The 12631-nt window shown below is 37.9% G+C and overlaps 1 protein-coding gene across 2 annotated transcripts in view; it reads right to left on the reverse strand.

Annotated features, from left to right (window-relative positions):
- Window positions 1-8881: 8881 nt before the first annotated feature.
- Window positions 8882-12631, reverse strand: part of NDFIP2 (Nedd4 family interacting protein 2) — a 54420-nt gene continuing 50670 nt past the window's right edge. For both annotated transcript variants that reach the window (XM_040991250.1, XM_040991249.1), the window contains exons 7-8: window positions 11638-11743; window positions 8882-9824 (exon numbers count right to left, since the gene is read on the reverse strand). In XM_040991250.1, the coding sequence (XP_040847184.1) occupies window positions 11640-11743 (104 nt within the window). In that variant the 3' untranslated portion in view covers window positions 8882-9824; window positions 11638-11639. The remainder of the gene's footprint in view (window positions 9825-11637; window positions 11744-12631) is intronic.

Consider the following 12631-nt stretch of genomic DNA (forward strand, 5'->3'; position numbering starts at 1 on the left):
CAGGTGCTCCATCTGTTTGCACTCTGGCAACCTGGGAGTCGCGCAAACAAGTCCCTCATTAAAAGTTTATGTGGTGAATTCAGGAAGGCTGGTTTTGTAGATAACAACAGAGAAGGTTTTATGGAACGTTCTGGGTGGGCGCAAGCATCAGGCAGAACGCAGCATCTCCCACTCCTCTCCCAGCTCCTCACGCTCAGTTCCCATTTACCTCTAAGCAAACACATGGCTCCTTGATTTTCTCAAGAATCAAGGGAAGAAATACTCAGTTACATAACTGCGCAGGCCATGCACTCCTCATGCCCCTGTTAGAGATAGGGGAATGTTAAAAACCCCAGGTCTGTAAAATTATCAATACTAATACACTTTAGAAATGGACATGCTAAGATTTTCTTAGTTATTTGAAAGACAGAGTGATAGTGACAGAGAAGTGAGAGCTATCTTCCATTCACTGGTTCACTCTCCAGTTGTTTATATCAGTCAGGACTGGGCCAAGATCATGCACTTGGGAGCTGGATTACTATAACAGGTGTGCTTATTTCACGTAGCCATTCTCATGTGTTGTTTGACCATGCAGAGATTTTAAAAGGCACCAGCATCCCTTGGCAGACTTCTTGGTCAGGGTGAGCTATCTTTGAGAAAACTGTTGAACATGGCCACTGATTTCTCACTAAGTGTATCTTTTAGAATTTTTCTAAAGATTTTTATTGGAAAGGCAGATTTACACAGAGAAGGAGAGCCAGAGAGAAAGCGCTTCTTCCAGATCTCTCACATAGGTGCAGAGGTGTGGGCGATGGCCTCAGATGATCATCATTGTCATCAACCAATTAGTGTGTTTTGGTGGGCGTGGTGTCTGCTGGAAGGCTTCCTCCTGCCCTCCCCTTCCTTACTCTTTAAAACCTGTAACCTGTGCGTAATAAAGTGGACATTCCTCACCAGCTTGTCTCCGGTGGTTCTTGTGTCTGAACGCCACCGTCTGTCTCACCCTCAGTGACCTTGGGGCCTGCTGGCAGGTCTAAACCCCAAGAGAGGCCCAAGTACTTGAGCTATCCTCAGCTGTTTTCCCAGAGAGCTGGATGGGAAATGGAGCATCCCATATGGATACCATTGTTGGCAGTCAGATGATTAAGCCATCACGCCAGTCCCACACTAAGTTTACCTTTTGAAGCAATTGGGAACGCATTCACCTTGTGGGACTTATAGCTGAACAATTAATAAAGGAGAGCCAAGTAAATGCAAATCAACCATTTTGACATTGCCACTGTGGCAAGTGACAGTCAAACCAGGTGCACAGGAAGGGTGCTGCAGCACACGCTAAACCAGTATCATGCCCCACCTTCCTAATGCACCCCGGAAGCAGCAGGTGATGGATAAAACACTTGGGTCCTGGTCTCTCTCATGGGAGACCCTGAGGCAACCCTGGACTTCCTGATTTGGGCCTGGCCCAGCCCTGTTTGGAACATATGAAGAGTGAAATCATGGATGGGCCTCTCTTTGCCTTTCTAATTAATAAAGCAAATAAATAAAAAACAAAGCAGATGCAAGGAGTCTGGGTGGTCAGTAACTCCTGTGGGAAGGCAAGACTTGACTCTTTCTCACATGTTGGTGGCTTCTGAAGGCCTGAGTAGCAGGCCTGTCATTTGTAAGGAGACAGGGTAAGCATCTTAAAGGAACTAGGGGAGGGGAAAAAAGAGTGTGATGATAGATGTGTAAACTTCACCGAGCAAAGGCAGGATAAAGAGCTGGTGAAACATCTGTGGTTTTATCTGTGAGGGGCATTTCCAGAGAAGACCAGTATTTGAATCAGTAAAGGAGATTTCCTTAACTAAAGAGGACAGGTGTCATTCAAACAATTGAGTCTTGATGGAACAACTAAAAAGCATATAAACAGAAGGGTGAATCCTCTCTTTTCCAACTGGGACATCCTTCTTGCTCCAGTCCTCATTCTTGGGGCTTTGGGACTCCAGGTCTTTTATCAATAATCTAGCACCTGCTTTGAGGTCTGTGAATTACACATCTACGTGGACCATGAGACTCACACTGAATTACAGGCTGCAGGAAGTGAGACTTCTCAACCTTCAAAACTGCCTGCACCAATTCCAAAATAATAGATAACATCTACTTTCATACATACATATGTAAACACACATGTACGCACACTTACATAAACATGGAATCATTTTGGTTTTAGGTCTACCCTGGCCAGATTTTCTTGTCAATCCTGACCCTATTCCCCCAGCCACTTGGTCCCAGACAACTTCTCACCAAATAGAAATGTAAGATCATAAAGCAGAAGACTTAAACACTGCAGATATTAGCTCCTGGAATAGTCCAGCTCCTTTCCCAAATGTTGGTCTCATGGTATACATTTTCAGACGTTGGATCTAGGATTATCTTACTGTTATTTGAAATCAGAAGTTATGCTGACATCATTGAACACAAAATCATCTTAATAAACATTTACATGGACAAAAGTCTGTAAGAGTATGTAACAAGTCAAGAGAAGAGTGATTATTTCTGGAGAGATGGAGTTGGAAGCTGTATAAAGAGAATATTTACAACTTAGTCTCCGCACGATTTTTGTAGCAGTGTATTTGGAGGAAAATGTCTGTATCTGTGTGGATATCCAGTTGGTGATAACAGGCAGAACCAAAGTGAGGGACTCCCCATGGCCATCACGCCAGCCCTGCACTAAGTGCTCAGTGCAAGGCACACCTGGGACTATGGTTGTCACACCAGACACAGATCTTATCCTCATGCAGAAGTGGTGAGGGCTGAACATATACTTCTGTGACACAACAGTAGAAAGTGGATTAGTAGCAGTTTAATGAAATGCTGTGAGAATTAAAAAGTTAACTACCCACTTCTGAGGAAGATCAAAGAAGGCAGAGCAGAGCATTATGCAAAAGATAGAAAAAATGAATAAATTTATAAAATGCTTAAACATATAGCTGGTTACTATTTATTCTGTAAGACCTACTGCCAATGTCATTTCCATAGTGAAGGATGCCATTTCACCCAGAATATAATTACCCGAAGCCATGAATCATTATCTCTACATTTTCCTAATTATAAACCTGTGAGTGACAAGGCCCACGAGCTTTTTAGATATCCTGGTGCATACAGGAGCCTGGCTCTAACACGCATCTCTTCGCCCGTTCATTGAATTTACTAAGCTTTGTGCTAGGCATCATGGGGGCATGCAAAACAGAGCACTGTGTAGCCTATCACTGAGGATAATAATACAAAAATCAGTAATTACAGCATCATCTCCTAAGCATCTTTACAGAAATAAAGCACAGGATTCTGGGAAGCAAGAAATCCAAACTCAAAGAGGAAGAGAGACAATCAGTTCCTTTTAAAGAAAGTAGAAAAAAGGGTAGGTTATGAAAGAATTTCATGCTTTGACAATAGTACCATCCCTTCAAGAACAATAACCAGGCACTCAAAAATAAACTGAATTATGACCAAGGCAGAGTCTAGGGGACTTAATTCCCATCTCAACTTACTCCTTAGAAATAATGCTTATCTGGGAAAACACATCAAGGTTTGGTTTGTGATCACAGGAAAAGTTGGTGATATAGTTTATCCCCAAATCAGACACAACCTTCTCAACTTATCATCCCTAGCCAAGGTTTCAGTGCATAACTCCCTAAACCAAAACAAACAAAACCAAAGTTACCAGTTATAAAGTAATACAACTTAATCAGTTCAGAGGAACTGGCCAGAGTCCTCCCAGCTTCTGCCTGGGGTGAGCTGTGCTAGCCAGTTTCCCTCCCTCCCAACTAGCCAGGACACTTTATGGTCTGGTAAATAGGCAATTCCCTTCCCCTTTGCTTAATCGTGGCCCTTAAAATCAATGCCATCCAGGCAACTTCTGTTTTAACTGCACTTGCTGTAGAGGATATAAACAGCAAACTCTGGGTTCATGTGATGCGGATATTTGCAAGGGCTAATAGGCACGCGAGACAGGAAACACAAAGATGAAGATGCAGCAAATAATATCTTTTTTATTGACAGACTCTCACCTAATCCTCCGACACACAGTTTGCTTCTCAATAAACAAGTGAGGAAACAGGCTAACAGAGCCTCTACGACAGCTGGTATTCAAGTCTGCAGGTGGTAGGGCTCTAAAATCCATTCTCTCTGACACAGTAACTCCATGCTCCTCAGAACAAAGAAAGCAGTACCAATGGACACCAATTTTGGTAAGTGAACAGGACAAACGGACGGCATGTTAGAGCAACCCAATGTTGCTTACTTAACAGGATTATACAGTAGGTAACTGCCACATCAGCACAAACTGTTACATTCAGTCCCAAGGCTCCACACTCCTGCGGATTCGCTGACAGGGCCCTGCAGGGCTAGGGTGTATGCATAAATGCAGAAAGAACAGCAGGGACCTCATTCAGGAGACATAGCAGAAACTTTGGGATGTGATTTCACATGGCTTTCCTTTGCTATCCAAGACCTATAACGCAAGAAAATTTCAACAACTTTGGGCAAAATATAAGCTCTTAATTCCACTTCCACCTAAACTCTTAATTTTATTTCCAACAAAGTTTTTGAAGTACTTTTGTGTATTAGTCCTAACATGCATTGGAACTTCAGGTAATTGAGTCTAGAATGCTAAATTTCCCCAAACTTACAGCAGCTAATAATGCATCACATTGAATAATAATCTATGGAATGAACTACTTTAGAAATTATTCAATTAGGAACCGGTGCAATGGCTCAGTGCCTAAATCCTCACCTTGCAGGCTCCAGGGTCCCACATGGGCAGCGGTTTGTAACTAGGCTGCTCCACTTCCCATCCAGCTCCCTGCTTGTGGCCTGAGAAGGCAGCAGAACATAGCCCAAAGCCTATGGACCCAGCATCCACATGGGAGACCCAGAAGCTGCTCATGGATCCTGGCTTCAGTCACCTCATCTCTGGCCATTGTGGCCATTTTGGGAGTGAACCAGAGGACAGATCTCTCTCCTTCTCTCTAAATCTGCCCTTCTAATGAACTTCTTAAAAAAAATCACTCAACTAATAATTCATCCCTGAGTATCCCATAGAATTATGGAAATGCAAGATTCAGGTGCCTTTTTTTTTTTAAGATGTACTTATGTTTACTGAAGAGCAGATCTGTAGCATCCATATGTGCTTGCAAGGCGAGGATTTACACACTAGGTCTTCGCAGGGCCCAATTCAGATGTCTTAAAAGTTGACAATCTTCAACACATTAGTACTACATGTTTTTTATGGTCTGCTTTGCATTTTAAAGTTATTTCACTTATTCAATCACCACCTATTAGAACAAGTGGTTACAAATGTTTACTAGCAACTGAAGTCTTTATTTTCCTGAATAATATATGAATCCAAATTTCACAGCACCAATCATTCAGACTGCATAGCTGAAAAAATTTCCTAGGTGGGAAATCAGATGGCTAAAAAAACTGAGTCTGATGGAAAATAAATCTATTTCCACACAAAGAAGTTAAACACAAGTACTGTTGCTGTACCAGCACCATCCTCTCACCCATGCCCCAAAAGTCCATACTTTCCAACAGGGCGTTTGCTTCCAAGTGGCTATTGCTGTTCTCCAGGTTCTCTTGAGCTTCGGGAGAAGTTTTGCTTTACCCACTGATTTTGCTATATTTTTAGGAAAAGCAGCATGGAAGAACAGAAAGCGTGCTCCAAGGAAGGATAGAGTGTCCCTTCTCTGTCAATGATGATGTGTTGATGTGATTACCACCACCACCACCCCACCGCCAAAACACACAAGTGGGGAGGTATAAAGTGGCTTTTCACAAGCATGAAGAGATAGAGCCAACTCAAGATTCCAAAAACAGCAATTATGATTATGGCTTGCTTCAATGTCACCTAATGGGATAATACTTCCTTGTTTAATTAACCAGCATTGAGTTTTATCATTAAGCTTTTCATTAAAATCACGTTTTTTAGAATCCAAAAGTTCAAACTCTCAAAACAAAAATACGAAATCTAAGCTGTAAAGACCTAGAAAGTAAAACAAACAAATACGCTACATGAAAAATAAATATTTCCATGTCAAACATGAAACGAGCTATTTTGTCTTTTTAGTAATTTAAAGGAAGTTCTTGCACTTTCAAGTCATACATCCCAAAGGAATACAAGTCCATTACCAAGTGTGACCTATGGTGACCACCGATCTTTTGCAATGCAGAAATGAACACAGGGACTGGTATGTTCGCATGGCAGCTACAGCTACCACCTACAGTGCCTGTACACCTGGCTACTCCACTTCCAATTCAGCTCCCTGTCAACTAAAAGCAGCAGAAGATGGCCCAAGTGCTTGGCCCCCTGCACTTACATGGGAGACCCTGATGAAGCTCACGGTCCAGGCCCGGCTGTTGTAGCCATCTGGGAAGTGAACCAACCAGTGAATGGAAGATCTGCCTGTTTATTTGCCTAACTCTTTCAAGCAAACAAAACTTAAAAAAAAAAAAAAACTTTAAAAAATTGTTTTAAAAGGCTGATCTATGCATCTATTAAAAAACTAGACTGCAGTCCATCTCCTACCAAGTAACTGTGATGTACACAGTACCAAGTTCAATGATGTACACTCCAACCTAATTCTGTGCCACAGTTGTTTTCATCTCAAATCTTCAGAAGTCTGCCATATAAACCTTTTGGTGAGGCCACCAAGGAGGATCTTAAACTGATTTTGAAAAGGATGCATCATAGGCTCATATTTTTACATCTATACAACTTTATTAATGAGTGAATTACATGCCAGCCTGTTTTATATATGCACAGACATTCCTGTAATAATGGGACATTCTGAACTTGATCGAGATAAAGTTTTAAAAAGTAGCAATACAGCAATATTTCATAACTTATTGGAGAATAACTAAACAACTAAGATAATATTTAACAGCAATTAAAATGTAAGTTATTAATGTATTATAAGCTTCAATTATTCAAATATAACAACTTCTTTAAAGAAAAGAGGGGAAAAGCTACTTATGCTCCAGACCCAACAAATGCTGAACAGAAAAGGCTGTGACAATAATTGGTACCTGTCCTTATCCCAGGTCCTCCTTCCCAAAGGTAGTGAATTAGGGAACCATTACGCAAAACAATGTGAAATGGTCTATAAATGATCATGTAACTGATGCTTCAGCTCAGCGCCTGAACAGCGAGAAAAGAATCAGGAAGCTGGGAAAGCGGGAGTCACCATTACTCTCCTCAACAAATTCAAGATATGGGGCACTTGTTATGTGCACTAGCAGATCTACCATGATCTGATCTGTGCTTTTTGATACAATATATATCAGCTGAAGAAAACTGTTCGGAAATAAGAAAACCTGAAATCTCCAAATAGGGGATTCTGGGCTCTTAATGCTATTAATTATTACTTTAACAGGTAAAAAATTACAAGCAACTTTAGAGGCATATCCAAAAAGGGGCTGTACCTTAACTGACTGTAATGGAATTTTTAGTTTAATGATCTGTTCTGAACACTACAGAAAAATGTAGTTTTGCCTTAAGATATTTTATTGCATAAACACACAAAAATGGATTATTCTAGCCATAACTAGCTTGTTCAAAAACAATATAATTTAAGACATTTTTGCATAAACTCTCAAGCCCCAGTTAACATTCACTAAGAAACGTTTAGACTCTAAAGAAGGTTTTGATTTTCAGTTTTTAAGGCAGAGAGGTAAAGGTGTCAAGTATCCCTAAAACTCAACAGCAGCTATTCAAATGCACAGAAAATAAAGGCAAGTATGGAGAATTTGTAAACCTGAAGGGAAATGCTAAGTTTTTTAAAAACAGTTCTAATTATTCTACTTGGGTGACGATGAGATAAGGCTAACACTGAATAATACCAATTACAGAGGATTAACTAATATGCACAGTCAAATCTTACAGATTTGGGAAGAAAATAAAAAATAAAGTTTCAGTATTGGATCACTAGTGACTCATCAATATTCAGAAACAAAGTATGAATATCATAATCTACAACAAAACTGTATTAAGCTGGTATTTGATAGCTTCACTAAAAGTATTATGTATCAAAGTTTAATTTCATTTATACATTATTAAAAGTGCTTAGGACTATGTGATTCCAGTGACAGAGGGGAGCTTTAGTATGTGTTTGTATACATTAGTACAATGTCATTATTTCCAAATTAGGCAGCTAATTACTTTGCTTTCTTTACCTCATGCAACTGTTTAAAAGGGTGTAACACAGACTCTTTAACTGATAATAAAAATTTATGCAGGTGGTAAACTGAATGAAGCAAAACAAAAAATAAGAGGCTCAACTGCAAAACAAAACAGCATGATTGATTGATTTGAGACAATGAAAAAATCAGAAATAAACCCAAATACAGCAGGATATAAAGCATAGTAAATTTTACTTTTTTTAGTAATGGGAAAATGTCCCTGAATAATTAATGTATCTTTTAGTAGTACCTAGTAATAAGTAACCAATTTTGTGTGTCTTGTATAGCTGTTTCAAATGATTTTTACTTTAAAAGATGATATAATTCCCACCATTTTAACTGCTGGCATTCAAAAACAAAAATATAATGGAAAAAAAAAACAGGTAAGATATAAAATGACTTTCAAGATGTGAAATGTGGTAGCTTATGAGTATGAAGTCAATTCCAGTCTTAATAATGATTACACTGTACACACACACACACACACACACACACACACACACACACACACACACACACACACACTCCAGTCATATTTTCCTGACTCTGAGATGGGTATCTAACATATCTCAATTAAGGATATGGTTTTACAGATTAATCCTACAATTATAAAGCAGAAAAGTATAATAAAATAAAAATGGTTTTGTTTCACAAATTAAACATCTGAATAAAAATTATTACAATGATATTGAAAGATAATTTTATTGGCTTTTTAAAAGACATAAGCAAATGAGAACATCTTACTTGGGAAATTAAGTTTTAAAATTGTCTTAAAAGAAATAAATAAAACATCTAGTACAATCTCTTCCTGCAAGAATCTCTAAGGTAAGCAATACTAAAAATGAAGCCTCTCATTTGAAAATTCCTAAAACTAATACTAATCCCCTTAAAAACTGTTTTATAGAGGACATTTGGTAAATCCACATTCTCTTAAAATTTTTCCTAAAAGAAATTCTATCTTTAGTACTCAAAGTTTCTAGACATATTTAGTTCTTACTTAATTTAAAATTAATAAAAAGATATCTAGATACGATTTCTAAGAAAACAAGGTAGAATGTAATTTATGAGTGGTTATTTACAGAAAGTTTTCCCAAATATCATATTCAAAAATCTGACAAATTCTTTCTAATAATCAGCACTGCAGGTTTCAGTAAACTTTATATATAACAAAGAATGCCTCATGTGTAGAGTTACTAGATGCTTCTAAAGGCCAGAAACTAAAGCAAATGACATGGGTAACAACTTCATTTTTATTATCCTAAACGTCGGGTCAGAAGTCAGTGGCATTTACGTGCTGGAAGACTGTCAATCACTCGACTCTTTCCATTGCATCAGAACACTGATTCACCAAATGTAACTGGACTTAACTGCTACAACTTCATGGTTTCTTTCAAGTATATGTAATCTTCTATAATGGGCACATATGCAAATGCGCAAAAGAAATATAAATATTTAAAGTGAACAAAATGGCTTTTAAATATAAACCACCTGCCATTCAATTATGACGCTCTATCTTCACTAATTTGTCTTCTGCTTTTAGTAGTCTTCTATCCTATGAAAGTTGTAGGTTTACAGATGATCTTGAAATTTCACATTGGCATAAGAAAGGAATGTTGGATTGATGCAGTCTAGGAATAAAGAAAGAATTAGTCTTGAAATGTACTACACTGCATTTCTTTCAGACACTACATAACATAAATCCATTTTATAGCAGTATTACATGAAGGTCATAATGTTCCTTTGAAAAATAACACAAAGTAGTACGCAGAGAATATATTCTAAACTCTAAAGCTCCGTCCATCCAGAAAGCATTTAGCGTTATACCTCAGAGCACACAACACGCACACAGGACAGCCAGACTTACACTGCCACTCAAACCGGTGAAACCACTCTGCCTTTATCTGTTAACACTGTCAAACTCCTCACGTCACTTTTTGCAAAGACAGTTTACTGGTTAAAAGGAAACGTAACATGTCCTGTGGAAATGAACCTGTTATAGAAGTCTTATTTGAAATGAAACATCAATATGACCCTGAATCGCATCTGCATTCATTGTATTGCAGCAGAAATATGGGCTTATGCACACCTCATAAGTTATTAATAAGATTTAAGCAACCACATGTCACAAGCACTACACACTCACACACACACAGGTATATGTGTATAGATTCTACAAAATATGCAAGCCAGGCCCTCAGAGACTGGTTTCAGGACACCACTTTCCACCCAACTGATAGCAAAATCAAAGCATGTTCAAGTCCTTTATATAAAATGGAGTACTACTTGCATAATTTAGGCACATTTTCCCATATATTTCAAAAATCCTGTCTATGTTACTTATAATAATGCCTAACACAACACAAATGCCAGGTAGACAGCTATTATACTGTATCATTTAAGAAGGTCTGCACAAGGAACACAGATACAAGGAAGACAGATCAATCTAAGCAGTACAAAACCTGGAGTTGAATTCTCAGATTTGAAATACCTTGTCCAGAAGATAAGTATTTTAGCAGACCTTATGCTTTTGAACTCAAACACTTTAAAAAAGTTTCAGTTGTTTACAGATATGAATTACATTGTACATTAAACAAAATAGAACAGCTAAAAAAATACTTGTGACTTCTGGTTGCACAATAAATAAAATGAAATACCTAGCTATATAATAAATAAAAGCTATTACAGCCTCTACAAGCTCACTGATAACCATGAAGACAACTTGTGTACATCCTTTATGCTCCCATTCACTCCAGCTGTAACCACCATTTTTTAAAATCTAAATTGACACAACTTAAAACATAGCAGAACTCCTGCTCTCTTCACAGTTTTAATTCCCTGATCCTGGTTTCTAAAATGACTGCATGACAAACTGGTTTTCAAAGATTTGTTTTTTGTTTTGTCATCAGATGTCTATACAGATTTCACATTATTTTAGGCAAAATGGCCATCCCTTCCGTATAAATACTTTGTATATTTTGCTTCTTGAGCCTTCAATGTTATGCCACTGGCACATCAAACATACCCTGTGGTCCATCTACAATCCTAGGAAAGGTTTGATTAAAAGATCCAATGCATTTAAAAAATTAAGATTTTCCATATTCAGTTTAAAACATCTAAGTTTTAGGGCCTGGTGCAGTAGCCCAGCGGCTATGGGCACTGGAGAAGGAGAAAAGGAGGAGAGTGGGAGGGGGGCGGGGTGGGGAGGATCATTATGTTCTCAGAACTGCATACATCACTTCTCAGCTGGTGGGCTAAGATCACACACAGAACTGTACGTACAAACTACAATGAATCCGTTAAAAAATTAAGAATTAAAATTTAAAAGCTAAAACATATACTTAGTAGGCGGAGTAAAAATTTTGAGTACATATTAAACATTTTATAAGTAACTTATAGATTTGAATACATAAGGAAATAAACTAATCCATGACTATTTCTTACCTCTATAATAGGAAGAAATATCTTGTTCTTTGAGCAGCTGCCATACTTTCAGACATGTTTCTGACTTTCAGATAATTAACAAATCCTCTGAAGAAAAGCAGCAGGCCTGGGAAAGTTGAAATAATATACATACATTACGTTCTTGCATAGAAATAAGGCATGGGAATTCGAAAACACACGATTATAAACATTTTCCTCTTGGCTTCAAGGATTTTAATTTGCAAGATTCCTTTCATTCCATAATATTACTCCATATTGTCAGCTCCATAATTAAGAAACAACAAAATTGTTTTGGTGTGTTCTGACTATTCTGTTTATAATTTATTATTTTATGATACAGTTGCATAGGCCTTGGGATTTCCCTTAACCCCATTCCAAGTCCCCCCTCACTGATTTCTCCTGTATCATTACTATACTATAGTTCTTCATAAACAGTCATAGGTCCATCACTGCAGGCACGGGCAGTGGCAGACAGTCCAGCAGTCTATTGTCGATATATAAGTAACAGAAAAAAACAAAATTTTATCGCCACCTCCATTCCTCCAATGTGTTAAGCTTAAATGCATTAAAATTAATGCAAAGCAAATCCAACTATGAAAATTCAGAATTATATAAAAATATACATTTATTTTTTTAATAATAAAATTACTCAGGAATTTTAAGTAATTCAACGCATAGGAAGTTTCATTTGGCGGGAAAGTTTTCAATCAGTATAACTACAGAGCAAGCTGAGATACATTTACTTACATAAAGTATTATACACAAACAATTACTAATCCTGTGGGGAAGCCCACAAGGCCACAGAGTGACATCAAGGGCCTGTCATTGCTGAGATCAGTATCTGATCATATACAGATTATGTGCACATTTTTAATTGTAAGCTCTTATTTTCAAGGAATAAAAGGCTAAACTATAACAAAAATAAGGTAAGAAGAGTAAGGAAAGAAGATTTGGGAAGCAGTCACTCTAAGGACTTCTGGTTTAAGATGTATCT

Source organism: Ochotona curzoniae, unplaced genomic scaffold, assembly GCF_017591425.1.
Source record: "Ochotona curzoniae isolate NIBS_2020 unplaced genomic scaffold, NIBS_Ocur_1.0 contig_64, whole genome shotgun sequence".
NCBI classification, from domain to species: domain Eukaryota; kingdom Metazoa; phylum Chordata; class Mammalia; order Lagomorpha; family Ochotonidae; genus Ochotona; species Ochotona curzoniae.